Raw genomic sequence first — 21,457 nt, 5'->3', positions numbered from 1 at the left:
GGGTGAGTGGTGGAAGTGGCAGAGCGTCGGGTCCCGGGTGGTGAGCAGTTGCACTGTGCATCACTCTTTTTGTATACTTTTTCATTAGTACCGTTGTTGTTGTTGCAATTTCTTTGTGTTGTTCCAGTAAACTGCCTTTATCTCAACCCTCGAGGTTCCAGTTTTGTTTTTTTTTCTCTCCTCCGTCTTCCCCCCATCCCACCGGAGGGGGGTGGGAGGAGTGAGCGAGCAGCCGCGTGGTCCTTTGTTACTGGCTGGGTTGAAGCCACGACACTGGTGAAGGCAGTAAATGCAGAAATCTGTTATGCTGGGTTATTATAATGCAACATCTGAGACACTTCAAAGAGTCTCACATGGCATCAGTTACCTTCAATAGTTCAGTGAAGCTGTAAGGTGAATAGTAGTTTCCATCATTTACAAGCTGGTGAAGTTACTTGGTTGATGAGGTCAGAAAAGGATCTGCAAACATCTTCAGCTGTAGAGAAGAACTCTTGCTGCAAAGCAGACTGTTGAGCTGAAAAGTAGAATAGATTTTAAGTCTTTCAGAGCATTTGGATGCTGCCAGAGCCCTGAAAAACTCTGTCTAAATCTCTAATTTAAGATAACTCTGTAGAAACAGCAGCTTTTTCTGTCATTCTCCTTATTAAATCCTCAGTATCAAAAGAGAGGCATCCTGAGTGTTGAGCAAAGCTCTGCTCTGTAAGACCATTGATTACAAAGGGATTTTGTGCTGCTGGAAGTCTGCCTGGGACTCGAGTCGTAGTTACAGTGTCACTGAAGTGGCAACAGAAAAGATGTCCCATGCCCTCAGCAGTATAAGTTTGCTCCTTAATTGGCTGCTGAGACTGATTTCCTCTTATGTGCTTTGACTCATCCAGTTTCAAATTAGTCCAACAGTAGGGGCTATATTTCACCTTACAGGAGTATGTTCTAGCTTACAATATAGAGCTGGAGTACTTCTGCAATGGCAAAAGCAAGATTGTGAGTTTCCCCTGAGGGTTAAATGATTATGAACAATATTATAGACTAAACTGGATGAAGGTGAGAAGACAGTGTCAAGATAACTGAGAGAACTTATACCTGGTTGGGCTTGGAGAGACAATGCTTCCTTCAGTTTCATCACTAGCTGCTGCAGTTCTACTTCCTCACTGACTTCCTTCTCATCAGGTGGTATCTGCACTGCAGTGGGAGTAAGAACTGTATTCCTCATGATGCCACTGAAGGAGTTTTCTGTCAATTCAGGCAGATATGTTTGATTCTCTTTTGCTTTTTTATACTGTCCCATAAAAGGTCTGTTACTCTGCAGGGACACTGACTCCAGTGGGTCTTCTGAGAACATGAAGTCCACTGCAGTGGGAACCTCAGGTGTCTGTAAAAGCTGTAATCTATTTGCAGAGTTGGGGGAATTCCAAGATTTCCAGCCTGCACATGTTCTGGCAGTAGGCTTTATTTGGGCAGGATTTAATCCACTCTGCATTCTCCTTTCCAGCAGGACATGTGGATTTCTTGGCATCGTATTCTGACACTGTGCAAAAGGATGCTCTGATGACTGTAACATTGTCTACAGTAGACAAAACACAGAAACTACAGATAATTGATATTTTTGTTTGCTGGTAGTACTAAAATAGGTAGGAAAATAATTTTGGGTCAGAATAAGTATTTTTTTTAAAAATCTCTGGTGAACTAAACCAATTCTTTTCACAAATAAAATATTTTCCTGCAATAAAATAAAACTGTGTGTTTGAGTTTAGACAAATCTATGTGGCCATTTTTTCCACAATTCCAATCTGAAAACATTATGTGCTTTAATGCCATTGAAAAGTGGGAATAATAATGTCCCAAGAATAAATTTGCAGGAAAATTGTTCTAAAAGAATTAAACTAAGGGAAAAAATATATGTGTATATTAAACACACATCAGACACCTCACACCTGTTAACATTTGAAATTCCAAAACTAGGTCAGTTGTCAGTGCCACAATTGTACTTGGAATTTTCTAGACAGAACTATGATGGCAAATACCATCCACTGCATTAATGCTGAGTGTGATGTAACTGGGATGCACTCAGCTGACTGCATACACTGGAAACTTAACTGCGTGTGTGCAGCCAGTCCCTCATGTTGTGGACAGGCCAGTGTCACAGCATACACACAGGATGGTATGACATGCCAGGTCATACGGGACTCCACGTGCAAGTGACATAAAAGTCACTAAGTGTGCACTGCAGGTGTGTCTGGCTTTTCTCTCTGTTTGACCATCCCTGAAGAACACTCTAAAAACAGCATTGCAGAAAATGCTGCAAAAATGCTGTAGGTGGCAAATACGTATGCATTCCCTGTGAAATAAGGGCGTTTTTGGAACTTCAGAGATACTTTAAATGAGCAAGAGTCAATACAATTGAAAAGAAAGAAAATATTTTCTGTAAGAGGTCTGTATTACATCCCAGTACAAGACAGCAATTAGGAATGACAAAAGAGTTTTTTTTAATTCAGTGCCAACATAGGATTCTTCTCTAAAGAAAAGACTGCGATGCAGTATCTAACACTTCTGTTTGAAACCATTTTCTCACTCTTATTGGAATACCCTCTCATTATTTTCATTGCAGTAGTATCTAAACATCCCAGACATGGGTAGCTGTGCTAGATGCTAAATACATACAGAATGACAAGAAAACCCCTGCTGCAAAGAGCCTATCTGCTTTCTCTGAAGATAAGAACCTAAGATGACTGAGCGGACAAGCAGAGGGTGCATGAAATAGTATCAAGAATGCTGGTCTGCAGGAAAAGGAGTAGTTAGTGTTCAGTAATTGCCCATAGCTGTGATGATTCTTGGTATATTTATCACATACCTTTACTTCTTGCTTCATTTGCTGCAGCTTCATTTGCAGGTTTTCATGGCTTGCTCTCAGGCTTTGGAGCTTTGCCTCTATTTTGCAGCTTTTGTCTTCCTGGCAGTTGTGAAGAAACTGCATTTTATCCTTCCATTTATTGAACTGCTTCTTCATGTACCTGCCAGGGACACAGGAGGGTGGGAATTTTGCTGTATCACACACACAAATATATGCAGTCATGGAAAAGAGCAAACACTGTAGCACAAACTTTCTCCTCTTCATCAGCTGAGGAAATTTTTGTCAGCTTTGGGGTTAGAGGCCAGTATTTCAGGAACTGGGCTGTATCTGTGGAATTAGCAAAAACAGGAGTGTTCTAGATCAGGAAAGATGTGAGCTGAGTGAAACAGTGGCCAGGACTGAGCCTTGCATCTTGGAATTTTACTTTTCTCGCAAAGGTGGCTGCAACAGGAGACACATTATAGCAGTCCCTCTGTCTAGAAGCAAACTACTTATGGCAACTCCCTGACCTGCAAAAGATTGCCATCATTTCCCCCCAAGCAACAAAGGAGTAAAACCAGCCTCTACCCCTTTGATGGAGTTCCTTCTTCCTCCTGGTATTCTATGCAGCTTTTTTGATGATACCAATAGTTCCTGCACAGGCCACTTCTCCTTGAAAAGGTACTGTGATTTTTGCAATTAGAAGTGCCACCCTCCCATGCACACCAGAGAAGATTTAGAAATTACCTACCCAGAGCACCGTATGATAAAAATACCACCCATATCTCTGTTCTAGAGTTGGGATTTCTCTAAGAAGTCAAGGTAGAAATACAGTTTTGTCTTCTCCACAGCTGAGGTGGAGACAGACAGAAAATCTTGTTAACACGACAGTAATAAACCAACTGCTTCAAATCACACAGCAGAAATAGTTATCTCCCTTGCTTAGCTACATCCGGAAGTTCATCTGATTCACTTTCTTTTGGGTATGCGTTGGCTCACAGACAAGAGCCCTATCAGTTTCACTGGAATTATGCAAGATTTGTCTGAATGGGGCAGCAAGTCAGACCATTTAAAATTAAAATTAATATTACAGTAGTCCCTTATAACAGCATTTAATGGGTCTTTACCGTAAAATGCAGACTACCTTCAACAAACTCAGAGCCTGTTTCTGTGAACAGGCACATAAATGCTGGAAGTTGGTCCACAAACAAGAACAAAGTGCTTCCCATGAGTAAAGCGATTACACCCAGTTGCATGATTATCTCTGGGTCAGAGTGATGCAGTATTTCAGGAGCAGGCTTCCCAGATATCCTCTCAACTATTGCTAATCTAAACAAAAGCTGAAGATCTTTGCCATATCTCTTTATTTTCCCATGTGAGAACAGAGAGTGAGGTAAGGACACCGACTTACAGTGAAACTGCAATTGTTTTGCTCTAGCCTTGGAGTGCCCTTGTGTGAATTTGGAGCAGCAATTGTACGTTGACTTATTAGAATGAAACTAAACAGGAACAGAGGGAACTGAACATACTGAAGGAAATACGGTAGATTCAGAATCAAATTCTACACTTCGCTGTAATTCCATTGGTTTCAGTGGTCACAGACATGATGGTATCTACAGAACATTCATATATAACTACAAAAATGAAGGAGGGGAAAGCAAAAGTGAAAGAAAAAGGTAAGCATGGTTGCCCATATACCATCTCCCCACAAACAAACAAACCACCCAAGAAATTTGTAGTTTAGGAATTAATTTATCTTGTCAGAGGTTTGAATATCAGAAGGCACTTCTATGATAATCTAAGTTGTGGAATTTTTACCAATAGTTACCGTATTAAGCCTGTAATCTCTATTTGATTTACAGCATATTTTTTAGAAAGATATCCTACTTTGATTTAAAAACTTCATGCAAATTATGAAATTCGTTTTGATTAAGCCTTATTCAGAGAAAAAATTGAAACAGTATGCTATTCTGATATTTTTATATGAATTAACAATTTTTCCTTAAAAATGACTTTTAGAAATGTAAACTAACAACTGCAGAAATGCTGATGAAAGCAAACCAAAATGTTTTGCTTTGCCAGACATTGTTTTTTCCAGTGATCTCCATTTACAATTTTTATTGCTGAGTTTTTACCATTCATCCCCATTTGATAGGATTTTTTTTTAAAATCTCAAAATCTCTAAAGTATCGAAAAATCATTTGCCTTCTAGCTCTTCACTGAAGCAGCATTGCCCACCAGTCTTCCGTCATTGTACTACTGCATTTACTTACCTGTTCTCATTGTAAACGCTTCTGATGGATTTGTGCATTTTTAACACATCTGCTTCAAAAGAGGCTATTGCCTATAATAAAAAAGAGAAAAGACTCTGTTCATAACTTTATCAGCAATAACATTTCATTTTCTTTCCAAATTTTGCTATAAGAGGGCATGGAAAATTTGGGGTTTGGTCTGTTTTACAGATTTACTAGTTAACTTACTTTAACTGATTGCAATGAACTGATGCATTGAAGTATTTCTAATGGCTATTAGAACAGACCGGAAAATTTACTCTATAGAACAAATTCTTTGTCCTATGACAAATTCTAAGTGTATGAGAATTTGGTTTGTTTTAAATTAGAACAAAAACCTAATTCACTGGAATTTCTACAAAATGGAATATTCTGATTTGGGAATAGTCTCTCCCAAGTCCCACAGCTGCTTTGAGGCAAGGACATGGGGGGAGAGACCGGTTGTAGAAGAAAGAAGAGAAGCTCCTGGTCTTTGGACGGAAGTAGCAGTCTCTGGGCCATGCAGGGGACAGTAGCCCAGAAGTCAGGGATACAAACTCTTTCCAGGTAAGCTGCTTCAGAGTCATGGTATAACCTGGGCTGCCAGGAAACTATGAGACTGAGAGCTTGGTCCCCAGGACCTCCAAGCTCATAGATTCTATTAAAAGCTATAATTGGACTTAAGGTCTGCATCTTTTTAAGCAACATTGAAATAATCTGCAATATAAGATGTTGGAAATCAGTATAAAACTGCTTAAAAAGAATTCTCCATACAGAGAGAAAACGAACAAGAGAGCAATGCATGTGACAGAATCCCACTACAGTGGTGCAAGTCCTATCTTGCTGTCTTCTAAAATGACAAATGCCAGCCATCAAAATTATACGCTTAAGCAATGTCTGCCCACAACTTCTCCTGCAGATAGGTGCTGGCTGGCACTATACCTGGGCAGCAGGCTGGGCAGCAGAGTCCTAAAAGACAGGTCTTCCAAAGGGCAGCACAGGAGTAGCAGCCAAAGGAGTGACCTGACACGCACAAGCTAATTGTCAGTTACTGCACCCTTGGCTTCTGGGAAGAACAAGATGAGTGGATGACACAAACTGGTTTGAACACAACCCAGTGTTCCCTATATTCCAAGTATGTGCAGAGCTACCAACCTCTCAGATAAATATAGAAACAAAAAACTGCTATGTACTTATTTTTATCTACACTGTCCTACTCACTGCTCCAGCATTGTTTCTATGCAGGGAACCTGGAAATAGATTGGTGGAGAGCTTTTATGCATGAACTATTTTAGTTGGAGTGGACACTACTCTGGCCACTACACTATCCTTAAGAAGGGCCCATTCTGTCCTCTTGCCATTGCCATGGTGACAAAAATGGCCTTAGCCTAATAAGAATTAAGGCGTCCTTCCTTGACATTTGCTTGCAGTAGGAGGACATGATGGCATTTTTTACTGTCAGAATAGAGGGAGGACTCCAGTCCTAGCTAGTCTTTAATGTGCTACTCTAAGACAACTCAAAAAAAAAAAAAAAAAAGTAACAGAGCAAATATTCTTACAAATGCTTCTGAAAGTCATGGAAGTCAAGGAGTTAGTCACTAATCTTAGGAAGGTATCAAATTCAAGCTTCACTAAGTTTTCAGGTTCCACATTTTTTTCCGTAAGTGAGAAATTAACAGAAAGGTGAAGCTGCCCATTACTTTTCTTTCTCATTGGTAATTAGAAGTCAATTAGATAGTCAACTTAGTAGGTCATCTTCACAGCTTTAGCACTATTACAGCTTCATGTTTTGCTCACCTGAGCTTTTGTCTTGCCTTGGTCTGGTGTCTTGCTGCTACTACTCTCACTCTTCTGCATTACAGTTCTGTTTTCAGATATGAACTTGGGTGACTTCAGGACAGGTCTATCCACTGAGAAAGACAGGTTTTCAGGGCCAGGTAGTGGTGAAGCACTAAGTTCTGCAGGGGGACTGTATACCAGCAGAGAAATAATGAGTAGAGAAAGGATCAAGCCTTATATGGTTTTGGTACACAGAAAGATCAAAATAAAACTAATGCACTGTAAGCAGACAGAAAGCTGTGCTATTGACTATGCAAGAAGTATCGTTTAGCTATGCCTGCTGGCATATTTTGGCTGAAAGAATGAAATTCCTTAAAACAAATTCCACTCTTTCAACAGAATCTCAACAACAGGTTCTTCTTTCCATCCATTTAATATCAGAGCAATTTGCTGCTTCTCTTTTTTTGCTTCCTTTAGCCAAGAGCTAAATATCTCAGGAAATTCAACAAGATAGCAAAGAGCCAGATATCCTACTGTTCAGTCCCTTCTATGCTAGAAGCCCAGATACCTATCAGCCCCACAGGGACACTTGTAACAGCAACCCCAAATTCTTCTTTCTCTCATTGCTGCCCAAGCATTAGGTAAGCAAAACCCCACAGAATTACAGAGAAATCTTGATTGCTCACAGAAGGATTAAATGACATTCAAAATGAAGAATTTTTTGTTGTTGCTGAATACAAGTGGGGAAATATTAGCAATGGAAAATGTTTTGCATTTCACCACATTCTAAAAAACAAACACTGAAATAATATTCTCCATGAGAATCACTGTAACTATCATCCATTGGTCTTACTCTATATAAAAATTGGTTTCTAATAGCAATGTACTTACCTAGCAGTGTAGCACAATCAAGTTTTATAAACAGATTTTTCTCCTCCTTTGCGCAAGGATGAAATTAATTTTTTTAGAGAGGAGTGACCAGTTTTTCCCTATTTCAGTCTCACTGAAGCCTCATTTAGAGAACATGTGAGATGCAAGAAAGTTGCTAGGTCTTTATACAACTAGGAAGGAATCTCACCCTTGGTACCTTTGTAGTGCTTATCTCATATAATCATTCCCTTCAGTTATTACACCTAAATATCAACGAAAATCTCAGAGCAAGAAAGGAGAAACTATAGGGAAAATCACAACACGACCTCCAATGCTCATAATTAACCACTGCAATCAGTGGAAATCCAGTAATGAATTTACACGTTAACTAAAAACACAAAACAGAACTGATCTGAAAAAACCAGAATGGTGACATCAGCTACTCACTATTGTGAGTAATTCCCCAGGACTGCAATTCAGTGGGACTTGAGTAGAATGACTGTCAGTGAATACACTGTGGGTCACATGTGGAAAGTATTCACAGTTAATTTCCAATGAATTTGTCACAGAGGACATGCAGTTGTGACAGGTATTAAATATTTGCAAAGCTTGACTCCAGACTCAGCATAAGAAATACCATGGAGAGAAAGAGATGGCATAAGGAAGGAGGGAAGGAAGACACAAGCATGTTATATTTTATAAGACAACTGGTCATTAGGTTGTCAGCATGGTAATCATGGTTAAGCTACAGAACAATGTGCAGCAACTTCCCATTTATGCTTTTCCTTTTTTATGGAAAAATCATGACGTTATGTCTGTCATAACAAAATCATTTACTCAAGGGACATAATCTGGCAATATCCCACAGCCTGACATATTATTCAGAGATTATAAACTCATCAGAAACAGAAACTCACAAAGTCTTTTTGTGAGTAGAGAAGTGCCTCTCCTCCACTACCTCCAGAGCCCTCCTTCTCTGAGCCTCCTTTCTTCTGCAGCGCTCTTGAAACAAGTTGTTCCTGATGGTGCGGAGAAAGTGCTTTGCATTCGCCTTTGCTGACATCTATTGGAATGAGGGATAATAAAGAAGAGAGTCGATTTTCAAACAGGTGCTGCCCAGAAGTAGACACAGTCCAAGGCAAAGGCAAGACATAAGAAAGCAAAGGTCCACCTGTTCAACAACTGAAGAGGCTCATGGCTGCTGTCCAAGCTCTAGAAGGGGACCTGAGGTGGATGATGATGCAGGACCACAGGCAAGAGCAGCTCCAATTCTGTTAGATAAGCAAAACACTCTGCCTGGGCCAAATTCAGGCAGCCTGCAAATGTCTAATGCAGGATTTTGGTGGTTACAATGATTAAGCTCACAGTCACAATGATAGTGCTGCCTGACTAGTATCTAAGTTCCCTCTTGATCAATGGGAAGAAGTACTTTCATACTTGTATGAAGCATTAATAGATATAGCCTTCTGTGTGTCACGTCCTCCTCTCGTACAATACAGTAAAACCCACACTTCATTTGTCACAGCAGTGTCAGGCTCAGGTACAACAACTAAGCCCAGTAGCCATATTATTGGAGGACACAAACCAAGTTTGTCCCAAGAAGTGTCTGCTGCAGAACGTGGGGTGAGCCCTGACAGACTGAACAGGGAAAAACAAAGAAAACATACAGCATGCCTCCTAGTCATTCCTCAACATGGTAATAACATTACCACAAGGTGTCAGCACGGTAAGGAAAAACAGTGCTGATAGTTCAAATCCCCACTCAGCAGCCCCCTCCCTGATAAACACAATGTGAAAACTTACCCAGCCAAGGATAGCATCTGGAGTGGAAGGTATGGGAAAAGTGGCTTATTACTGATTCTTTTATGTCCCACACAAAGGATATAAAAATGGTATCTGTCATAGTGAGTAGATTATCTTTTTAATTTTGGTATAGATTTTGGCCATGAAAGTAATATTTACAAGGTTAGTGTTAGAGTAGGGCTTCATAAAGGAGCCCAAAGTTCAGTGATCCAGTTGCAATATTGCAGCAACAATGTGGGAAAGCTCAATGTCAGGCAGTATATGAGAGGAAGGGGACTTAATTTTAAAACAAAACTTATTTCAGTCACTCATACTCTCTCACTCACAAGCACTAACATTCATGTGTCCAAGTAGTCTTTCCAGCATTCACATACCAATGGTATGGCCATGATGACTTACAGTGACACAGAGGACAAGAGATGTCAGTTCTCCTTAAGCCTCCTGGGTTCTTCTTAGTGTAAGCATGTGCTGGTTTTCGGATGTGCCTTTAGCTCCTTTAGGAGCTGGCAGTGATTGTGATCTTTTGTATCCTTATTTGGGTGTTTTATAGGTATAGATCTTGTTCTTTACCTTCACATCATCATCTCTTGTGATGGTATTTTCAAATGGCAGTTTGTCCTTTGTTTCAGGCTACCTTTTGTTTTCCTGATTTGGTTGTCCTCAGAAGCTGTGTGTGGAAGTGCTGTGATCTTGCTGACCAGCTAAATCTACGTTGCATCATGTCCTGCCTTCTTATATCCCTTCTGCCCTTCCTTCTGTTGCTTCCACATCCCCACGCTCCCATTCACTCTCCATTCACACTGATTTTCATGTCCTATTAGACATCTCTACATGATGAGATCAGTTGCCATTTGATTCTCCTACTTTCTTACAGATGGAGGATGAGGCAGATTATTTGGAGGAATGAACATCTGTCTGTTATTTTTAATGCAGATATTGAGCATCCATTTATAGTTTCTCACAGTGTTAGCAATAGGGTTTGGTTTTCAGAAAGAGAGCAATGAAGTGGCTATAGTTGAATGTTCCCCCAGACAAAGGGTGACTGCAAGAGCAGTCTAACATTGTTTAGTCTTGGTGCGGACACCGGCTGCCCAGATATCTTTCATGTTAAGTGCAGGGTTTCAGGAAGGAGACCATGAAGTACAGCTTACTAGGGAAACCTTCATGGGTCAGCTCATTTACTGGAACAGAAGAAGATACTGTTATATAGATCCACAAAAAAACCCCTGTCTGCTGCTGTGTGCAGGATCTGGAATCTCCTGCTCAAAAGAGGAGCTGATCTTCCAAACACAAATTCCCAGTGTTGAATTTCACCACTAGTGTGATGAAAGCACAAGTTGCCCCTGTAATGGAGCCCAAGTAGGTGAGCTTAGCTGGGCCCATGCTGCCTCTTTGTGCTGCATCCCTAACTGACAGAGACAAATGAATCCAAAATGCTTACAATAAAGTGGAAAAGCTCTGAAATTAAAGAAATTTCATGCATGACTTTTTACAATTTTAGGATGAATTAATTTCTGAATGAGTCCACATTGGGATTGGGAGGAAGGAGCACTGGAACATAACGAGGGCCCTTTGCACAGGTTTAAGGACAATCTGCAAATGCCAAACTTGCCATAAAACTCCTTGGGAAGAGGACTTGCACTATGACATTTCATGGTTCTATTCAGTTATTTCAGAACAAAACACTCCTTCTAAAGTTAGAAGCCCCCTTTCTTCCTTTCCCTGACTCACTGTTCCCAGATTAATAATGCTAATATGTCATGGCCATTATGGCTAATACACACATAATTTCATAATCAATGTAGTTCAAGAGTCTACTGCCTGCTTGTTGACATGAAGAACCTGAACAGGGAAATGAATCAGTACAATGGGACTCTACCTGCACACAGTGTTCCACAACAGGATGTGACCTCTTATGTGGTTTGCTGAGACGACCAGTGAAAAAGCAGACCTGGCAAAGGTCAAAATTGAAGCACTTCAGACAGCGATACCTGTGAGGGAAAACAGGAGGATTGAGTTACTTCCCCACAAGTAAGAACTTGGTGTAAGTGAGCCTGATTACTGGAAATCCAGGTCCCTGGGTTCTGAAATGCAGAGAAGCACCTTTGTTGGAATAGTGAGTTTCCTCAGCATTCTATGAATGCAAGAGTTATTTTGTCCAAATGACAGTGGACTGTTCTCCAGAACCCACTAACGATTTTGATATTATTTATTTGCTGCACTGAAATTCAGTCCAAGGAAGAAACAGTTGTTCTAGCACCATTTTTGAGAATGCAGTCACATCTTCATATGCTTCTTATGTGCCAGCTTATCTCTATTCGCTGCTTTCATGTAACTGTTAATATCAATACTACTAAATCCTACTATTGATGTAGGATTTGCAACTTTGCAAAAAACTAAAAATGCAAAAAAACTAAACCTGCAAGCTTACTATTAGTGAGAAGTGAGTAACAGTAAAATGCTTTTCTGAGCATTCTGGTCAGTAGGTAATGGATAGTGCTCTTTTTATACCATTAAACCATTTTGTACTATTACTTAGATGAATAAGATGCTAAGATGGATAACTTAACTAGACAGTTAATACACATGATTATGGGACAAAGAACTAAGAAATAAGATACACAGGTTTAATTGCCTTTACCACTTAACTGCCAGTTTACTTTCAGTAAGTCTCCATAATCACATCTGTGCTAGTGAACTGAAGAGAAGCAGGATGCAAGCTTGAGCGCTAGTCTGTGATGATTCTCTCTTTCCCTATCTTACTTGTTAAATTAGATTATGTCCAAAGTTTCTTGCTTAATACAGTCTGTAAGGTATGCAAACAATGGTAAGAACTATTTAAGTGGATGCTATAGACTACAGGAATTGCTGACGCACCTGAGGCCTGTAATGGGGAAAATTTTGCAGACTCTACACCTAGCTTGGTGAGAAACCATTTCTGTGGCTGATAATCTGTAACATGTAGGGAGCCACAGGAGAACAGCAGGCTCCGATCTCAGCCAAGAGAGGAATTTTTCTTCAACAATTGCTGAATTCAGAACCTGGAAAAAATACATGTCTCAAGTTCAGCCATTTACTTGAAAAGAACTGGTGTCTCATCTACAATTCCTAATGAAATCTCCAATATTGGACTCTGCTAGCACAGATTTTTCATTCATGTAAAATGTTACTGGGTTCCAAAGGTTTTGGAATAAATGCAAGAGTCTTCAGTAGTATCTTACTGAGCATCTTTTCTACAGCTATAAATTCTCCTATACTGTGAAACTGACAATGAGTCCTGCCCCTTAAAAGAAGATACTGGTGGATGTTATATGGTGATATGCTTGCAATTTTAATCAACAAGCAACATTCAAAATAATTTCCCAGGACATCAGAATTTCACTCACCCCATGGAAACAGCTGTGAGTCGCAATTTCCACACAAGACAGAGTGCAGCTTTCTCCCACAATGGCTGGGATCTGCATCAGGAAGAGAGGCTCAGAAACACCTCAACAAAAAACAGATGTTCCCATCATGCTCTGCTGAGATGGTGACAGCACACAGATGGTGAAGCATCTATAGAAATGCCATTTTACAGACTGCTCTGAAGAAAACATGTTCATATTCATACCATCAGTATGCAATTTCATAGTTCAGTATGTGTCAGAATGATTTGCTTCCAGCTCACTTACTGAAATGGATCAACATACTATGTTGCCATACTAGAATACTGAAGGACACTGGGTTTGAACCTCAGGGGCCATTTTCAAATCCCATTTTCAGCACCAGTTCACCTGGAAATATCTGTATGCTAAGGCATTTTTCTGCACCCGCAAGCTATTCTAGTGCATAGAGATACCTGAAGTTTGGGGTCCTGTAAGGACCTGTAAGCTCAGGCAAAATGAATGCACAGAGGCACTGATGCAAGTGGTTACTCTGACTGAGAAATGATAGAGAATTTAATCTTTTACCTACTTTGCATGGTAGTTCCCTATGTCTACAGTTTCCTACTGAATTCAGTCCCATAATGTAATCAGACAAAAAATGTATCAACCATGTGTTTTTTTCTCTTAGATTAGGATACTCCTACAAGATCTGTTGTTTAACAGCACTGCAGTGACATTACCTCGTTTAAGTCTGTTAGTAGACTTCTCAGGGCACTACGGGTAATCAAGGCTGCCTTCCCATCAGGGACAGCATAAAACTGGAAGAAAGCTGAAAACAACCAGAGAAAAGAAACTGGAATTCTGGCAGAGCCTGAAGTGTCTTCTAGCTACTTTTTCTCAAACTATCAACATGATGATTGCAGCCTACCAAATAAACCCCTCAAGAAAGTTCCCCTTTATTGTCTATCTAACAGGCACTCAGTGACTGCTGTGACAATACTTTCTTCCTACAGGCAGGGGAAAGAGAAGGAAAGCAAGGAAATTATGACATTTCCTTATTCCTGGCATCTAAGACAGGTAAGGATGAAGGAAACAATGAGCTCATTTTCATGGCTATAAGAAAAATATTTAAATATGTTTATACAAGATATGCCCTATTTAAATTGTGAATTGTTAATTCCAAATTGTAATTTGGAAGGAAATACACAATATGCAGTGGGAGAGTATGAGGCCAATATGCCACTTGTGGTCCATTTGTTCTCCATTTTGAGCATTTAATTCAGGCAGAAATCTTTGTGCTGCACATTGCACTGGGCTACCTTTATCTGTTACACTTAGTTCTTTAGCATTTTGTCTAATGTTAAAAGGGCTCTAAAAGCTTCCTGGATCAAATATATATAATTGTTTTCTAATCCAATGAAATTTAAAACTAGGGGTTTTCTCTTCTTTTTTTTGCTAGGCAAATAGAACTTGGCCTTCATTTTTAATCTCTACTTATCTTAAACTTTACCATGACTTGTTTTGAGACTCTATGCAAAGATGGCTATGGACATTGATGGAAAGGTATTCTACTGCATCAGCCTTTCTCTACAAGTAAGCAGTCAACATAATTTACTTTTTGCATGGCAGAACTGTATTCTCTTTTAAAGTAAAAAATTACAATGGAGATTTTTCTCAATGTTTTGTATTTCAGGCAGTGTATAAAATCATACATTTCACACCTCTGTATTTAGCCAGTAGAGTGTCTCCTGAAAGGGCAATTAGGGCAGCTGCAGCAGATCTAGTTTTGATATAACCTGTTCCAGATCTAGGAAAATAAAATAAGTTACACTACATTCACCAAGAATGTAAAAAATGAAACCTCTAAAGAAAAAGATCTTGCTATGTTGGAAGACATCAAAACTCATATCTCTTTATATGTATATAACTGATGTCACATTTTAGTGATATTTTATGTCTAGGACCCTTTGTCAATGAACATAACTACAGAGTTAACTGTTCAAGATACCATGCTGTCATGGTTTAACCCCAGCCAGCAACTAAGCACCACACAGCCACTCACTCACTCACTCGCCCCTGGTGGGATGGAGAAGAGAATAGCAAGGGTAAAAGTGAGAAAACTCATGGGTTGAGATAAAGACAGTTTACTAGGTAAAGCAAAAGCTGTGCATGCAAGCAAAGTAAAACAAGGAATTCATTCACTACTCCCCATTGGCAGGCAGGTGTTCAGCCATCTCCAGGAAAGCAGGGCTCCATCACGCGTAACGGTTACTTGGGAAGACAAATGCCATAACTCCGAACGTCCCCCCTTCCTTCTTCTTCCCCCAGCTTTATATACTGAGCATGATGTTGTATGGTATGGAATATCCCTTTGGTCAGTTGGGGTCAGCTGTCCCGACTGTGTCCCCTCCCAACTTCTTGTGCACCCCCAGCCTACTCGCTGGTGCGGTAGGGTGAGGAGCTGAAAAGGCCTTGACTCTGTGTAAGCACTGCTCAGCAATAACTAAACCATCCCTGTACTACCAACATTGCTTCCAGCACAAATCCAAAACATAGCCTAATACTAGCTACCATGAAGAAAATTAACTCCACCCTAGCCAAAACCAGCACACACGCAATCATAAAACAAAAAGACAGCATCTCCTTCAAAGACTTCACATTCCATGTAAAATATAATTTTACATTTACAATACATGTCCTAAAAAAATTCTGCTCTTCATTTGTGGAAAGCCCTCCCAGATGTAGAAGAGAAAGCAGGATTACAATCTGGTTTCTGTATTATATCATCAGGCAGCTTCATGCTGGCCCCAGATCTGCACTGAGCTTCTCTTGGGCTGATTCCCTTTAATTTCACCACAACTCAATTTAATCAAAAGGATATATGCAGGAGCAGGACTTTAGTTTTGACACTTAGATCATAAAGAATGTAGCTGAATTTAGAACCCCAGTTTGTGACATAAGCACCTAATGAAAAAACTTTTCTTTATGTGAAGACAAAGAAGACATGAATTGGAAACCATAAATCAGGAAATCCTGGAATTCTATATTTAAGATATCACTTTTGGAAAGCAGTATTGCACTTCAGAATATCATTACATAAAGTTGTCTTCAAGACTCTTTAGATAAACTGCATTTTAACAGAGCATACTGCATAAAGCTGCAATATAGTCTCTAAAGTATGAGCTGCATGGGAAATTGTTGGTTAAAAGTTTCTAGATTTTGAATTTATCTATTTAGTTTTTCCACAACTTTCATAGGAAAAAAGTCCAAGATTAAAGCTAAAGTATGCAATCAAAAACCCTTATGGTGGTTTATGTAAGCTTATTAATAAGCTACCACACAAACATGGAAAATCTCTTATATGCTCTTGCCATGAAACACTTTCCAGTGTTTATAGTGGAGAACAGCACTCTACAGAGAAAACGTGATTACAAGAAAATTATAAGAAGCTTTTTCTATCCTATATTCATGGCAAGAAACTTGTGAAAAAAAATTTTAAAAAGAAATTACAGCACAAAGAAAATGACAGACTGTCCTAAGAAACCAGAAAAAAAGACCAGGATAGTCCTGTTCAGAAGATTCTTCTAAATTATTTCCCTACAGTGCACACAAATTACAAAATATTCTTGATGTTTCTAGCTTTGTTTCATAATACACCAGTTTATTCTTAGCCTTAATTGATTTTTTTAAGTACAAAAAAATTCATAACATGGGACCTTAAGCAGTAGTGATCATGTTGTTAACGAATAGTGATTCAGGAAAAAGTACTGCAGACCACTTATATCTCACTCACTTTCAGTAAAAAACTTTGCTCTGATGTAGAAGGGAATAAATTTCACCTGTGGTGAATAAGTTGTACAATGAACTTAGCCTTTGTCTTTTAAATCTGATACAATCACAAACCAATCTTGCCTGTAGTCAATCAATTCATTAATCACAAACAATACATGAGAAAAGTACACTCTGTGAGCTGCTTCCTTATTATTCCCAGAAACTATTCGCTATTCGCAGGAGCTAGCTGATCAGCTTAGTTATGAGACAGTAGTTTTGTTTCATAATCGGTTGATGAACTTTTTAACCTGGAGAAAAATGAATAATGAAAAGTGACTGGCAAATTCTTGACCTGTGCATGGTCATTCAAAGGCAAATACCGATTCTTTTTCAGGAATGTATCAAAATATGGCACTCAAAAGAAGAGCTACTCTCTGTAAAGTTGTTTACAGAAAAAGTTAACATGGACTGGCAGATATCTGGACTTTCAGATAATTTTTGAAACATTTGGCCACTGTTTCTCTGGTAAAGCTTTGTGCCTCATATTCCTATAGCTGAGCTATTCCCATTGTGTATACCAAGAAAAGTACCATAAAAATGGGAGAGTTTCATACAGAAATGGTGTAAAAGTGGTAGAAACAGACTTATTCTAGCCATACTTCGTGATGGATTTACATTTGTGCTTCGTCTCACCTGTCATACATGGCAGCTAGCAGGCTCAATGTGAATCCAGCTGCTCTTGGATCTACCTGGCCCGGTTTTTCTAATCTCACCCTTTGGAACAGTTTTGTCAGCATTCCAGAGATCTGCTGCACTTTCAGAGAAATCTGCTTTTCCCTCTGGCTCTGTTCACTTGACAGGATGTGCTGAAGCAGAGAAACATCAATCAAATCCACTGTGGGAAAATTAAGGGAGAAATGAATGAGGATCTCTGCCTTTTCATGAATGGAAGCTCAACATTTTTTTATTAGAAGTGCCTAGCTAAGGTAAGTCTGTAAAATGAAGTCTAAAACAGTATGCAACATAAAAAGGAAATAATCTGGGAAAGTTCTTGCTGGGTTTATGGATGTAGCAAAACTGGTGGGACTACGAAGATAGAGCAACTCAACTAAAATTCCCTGGATGTGATTTTGGGATAGATAGGAAGGGAAGAAAATAGCACGATTAACTGATCCAAATTATAGACCTAACTTTCATTCTATGTAGAGATAGCATAAAACTATGCACCATTCAGCACTTCAGAAAAAAAGCTCAGCTGGGACTGTAAAAACAATTTGTGCTTTGATGTAAGCTTTCTCCTCATGCACAAGTAGAAAGAGAAGGAGGGTGCTATGGCCAAGAAAGGGGCAAAGAGGCTGTATATAAATGTACCATGGAATAAATAATATCCAGTGGGAAGAGAGAGCTATGACTTCTTAAATGTCACATTCAGTACCACAGAGGCATGATCAATTAGAATTAACATCAGAAGATTGTAGTAGATTGAAAGTCTGTAGATCACTGAAGAAGCAGAGAAGCTAGAATATGTCACCTATGGTCTTTCCAGCACGGATGGGGAAATATCAGTGTGAGACACTGGTGAATCTCAATCTGGAAACCCATGTACAATTCTGGTCACCACTGTTCAAGGCGCAGTAGAGTAACTGGGATAGATGCTATGAGTGCCTAGAGACACGGAAGACTAGGCAACAGAGCTAATGAAAACCAGTACCTGTGTGAACTGGTACTTCTGTGCTGTGACACATATCACTGGGCAGATTTACCATATCAGGACTGAGATCAGATTAAATACATTCATAGAAGAGCATGCCCAAAATGAAAAAATATGGCCAAGGCCAACAAACTAGTCATCTTTTCTGTGCTACCCTGAAGACATCACTTGCAGTATTGTGCATTTTCAGCAACAGACTGTTTCAGGTGGAAAATTCAAGACTTCCATGCATTTTAGCTCAATATGGAATTTACATCCAGTAATTTCAAAGCGAGCTAGGTGACCAGGGCTTTGTTCCATAATTCTTTGCTTGCACAGAATTCTCACTCATTTCAAAGACAGGGAGAATGAGTGCTAGCCAGGGTTTTTCTGGTCTATCATATTTTATTTTGTTCTCATTAATACTTATAGTATTAATAATAATGCCTGTCAATGCATTTTCAATTATCTGCAATTAATTCCAATAAATCAACTTCTAAGAAACACATGAGAATTTGACATTTAATGAGAATAATAATATACAGATAAAGATTCATAAGTGCCAGTGATGTCTACATAGCAGTGTTGTAGATTGTAATAATAACGTGATTCTCCCATGCCTTTAGAATTTAACCAATGTATTTCCACTGACATTTGAAAGGGAGGTGGGGGGGAATCAATTTGTATATGAAGTACTATCTAGCTCTTAAGTGTTTGTAATGCATCCTGAGATTCTCAGGTGGAAAATGAGAGAGCAAAGAAGCATAATAACTCATGCTGATAGCAACACAAGTTTTTTACAGATTCTTCTCCCTGTCGAAGCAACCAGGATTCTCTTCAGCTACTAACACTGGCACAGACTTTGTACTGAGCGTAGTTTTAAGGCTGTTCTGTAGACGGAGCTCTGAACATCATTGAAAGCCTCTGTGAAAGAACATAAACACACATTATAATAGAGTGATTCATTTGAAAGAAAAAGGAAAGAAAGAAAAACAAATTGTTTAACTAAAAATCAAAATAACCAAATTTGAACTCGATCAAAAGCAACAATACTCTGAAGGAAAATTTTGAAAAAAATGAGGAAAAAAAAATTTTGTTCTTTTTTTTCAATAGCTTTGTGGGGAAAACGGTCTTCTTATGAACAGTGACATGACAAGTCATAAAAATAGTATTTAACATACAGAGCACACCTGCTTCTTTGTGAATCAAATCCATTCATAGACCAGAAAAAAGGATATGCACTGTGCATACTTTTAGCCAAGATCATAATGAAATAATATTTCTTCAGGCAAAACAATTTCTTGATCAGAGATGCTCTTTTACAAGGAACAGTTTGTCAGTCTGCACAGCAGGGTTATTGTTTTGAATGCATATTGTTTCAAGCATTAAACAAATTTTCTGTCAAGATCAACATCTGGGACTCACAGAGGAAGATCAGCAATTTACCAGAGCAACTGGCTTTTGACATCTCTTCTTAGTAATCCCACTCAAGATGCTTGACTAAATTCCATACCCTTACATGATTTCAGCTCATTCCTTTCACATCACTAAAGGATGTTTTCCTGAGTGGGAAGTAAGGGCTTCTGAACATGACCTATGCCTGATACTTTACACACATACCTAGAACTTCAAGACAAAAAAAGGCTTGTTCACAAAGCTTTAGAAACTAGAAAGGCATTTGTCAGTTATCCTCCCGTCCTCAGACAGTTAATTAAGGTCAAAGATAGGCAACATATACACATAACTGAGTGGAAATAACTTATGAAACTCTCTACCTGTTTAGTCTGGAAATGTGCCAATCTGTGCAGTGGTTTCCCACAAATGTACCAGACTAATGTTAATAGTCAGCAAATTATGGGCTCTGCTGGTTCCCAGATGCTGCCTAAGATATAGAAATAAGCCAATATCTGCTACACCATCTGTTTAGTCCTGCTCTTGTCATACTATGTTTTGTGATATTATTTGGAGATGTAGTGTAGCATGTCATACAATGTGAAAAATGAGTTTTGACTTCCATGCATCATCAGTTCTCTTTCTTCAGTAAGCTGATCCAAAGCTCTTTTGAAAGTAACAGAAAGACTCCCACAGTTTTCAGTAGGCTATGGATTAAATTCCAAATGCTTATTTTCAAATACAAATGCTAGAAACATACACATGATCCAACTCAAACACCTTCCATGTGCAAGATGACTTTCTAAGTGAAGAGAATCTGTTTTAGTAGCCATCTGCTACTCACTTCAAGTCCATCGTTACAGACAAAATGTGGCCTCAAAGCAGGGCATTCTGTGCCTGTCAAGCACAGTTCCAGAATTAACTTACAAGAGTACATAAGTAAAACAGCAGACAAATAAAAAGAAGCCCAAATAAAATAGAAAATATTTTAGGATTATTATTTATGAGAGGCTATTCAGGGGCATTAAACTCTTTAATTTTTCATAAGAACGGAGCTTCCCCTTGGACAGAAAAGCAACATGTAATCATTTTGCAGTGGGTCAAACTTCACCTCAAGACTCATAAATGCTCTTTGTTGAGAAGCTGACAAAGGAATTCCTACACATATAGAAAAGAGTGCATTGTTTCCTGACATCTCCAGCTGGTTACCTGCTAGTTCTGCATTTTGCATTACTTGTTATGTAGCAGATGAAGTATCCACTAAGACTTTGCACTCAAAAAGGGATTGTATGGCCATCCTTCATGCCTAGTCAAGAATATGTGAAAAAACTTACCATATATTATAAATTAGGGAACACAGCACCTGTGCACCTGACCATTCCATGAACGAACAAGATAGCGGCAAGGAAGGTTCCAGGACAGATCCAAAAATAAAGGTAGGACATCACAGCTGTGTAATTTGCCATTTATGTGCTACAGCACAGAGATTCTGAAAGTGGCATGACTTCATTACAATTCAGTAGTTTCTGTTCAAACAGACACAGAAATGTCTCTGAGAAAAGCTGGGGAAAAAATTATAAAAATCCTTACCCTGCAAGTCTGGATCCATTTGAAATGAACAGATGGCATTAGGCGTTCTATAATGAAACAAACCAAAGTGTAAACCCACATTTTCTAGACAGAGACATAT

General features: G+C 39.1%; 1 protein-coding gene across 1 annotated transcript; it reads right to left on the bottom strand.

Annotated features, from left to right (window-relative positions):
* Positions 1-273: 273 nt before the first annotated feature.
* On the bottom strand, positions 274-21,376 carry DYTN (dystrotelin). Its single transcript, XM_010565104.1, has 14 exons — positions 21,358-21,376; positions 19,225-19,299; positions 17,379-17,580; positions 14,636-14,721; positions 13,655-13,743; positions 12,936-13,007; positions 12,427-12,590; positions 11,429-11,540; positions 8,664-8,809; positions 6,895-7,066; positions 5,101-5,171; positions 2,849-3,008; positions 1,081-1,561; positions 274-514 (listed from the first exon to the last, which is right to left on the bottom strand). Exons 1-14 carry the CDS (start codon positions 21,374-21,376, stop codon positions 411-413), a joined length of 1,953 nt encoding a protein of 650 aa, XP_010563406.1. The 3' UTR covers positions 274-410.
* Between the last annotated feature and the right edge of the window lie 81 nt (positions 21,377-21,457).

Source organism: Haliaeetus leucocephalus, unplaced genomic scaffold (assembly GCF_000737465.1).
Source record: "Haliaeetus leucocephalus isolate CR32 unplaced genomic scaffold, Haliaeetus_leucocephalus-4.0 Scaffold1, whole genome shotgun sequence".
Lineage (NCBI taxonomy): Eukaryota > Metazoa > Chordata > Aves > Accipitriformes > Accipitridae > Haliaeetus > Haliaeetus leucocephalus.
Note: the sequence above shows the minus strand (reverse complement) of the source record. Positions and strands in the feature narration are given on the sequence as shown.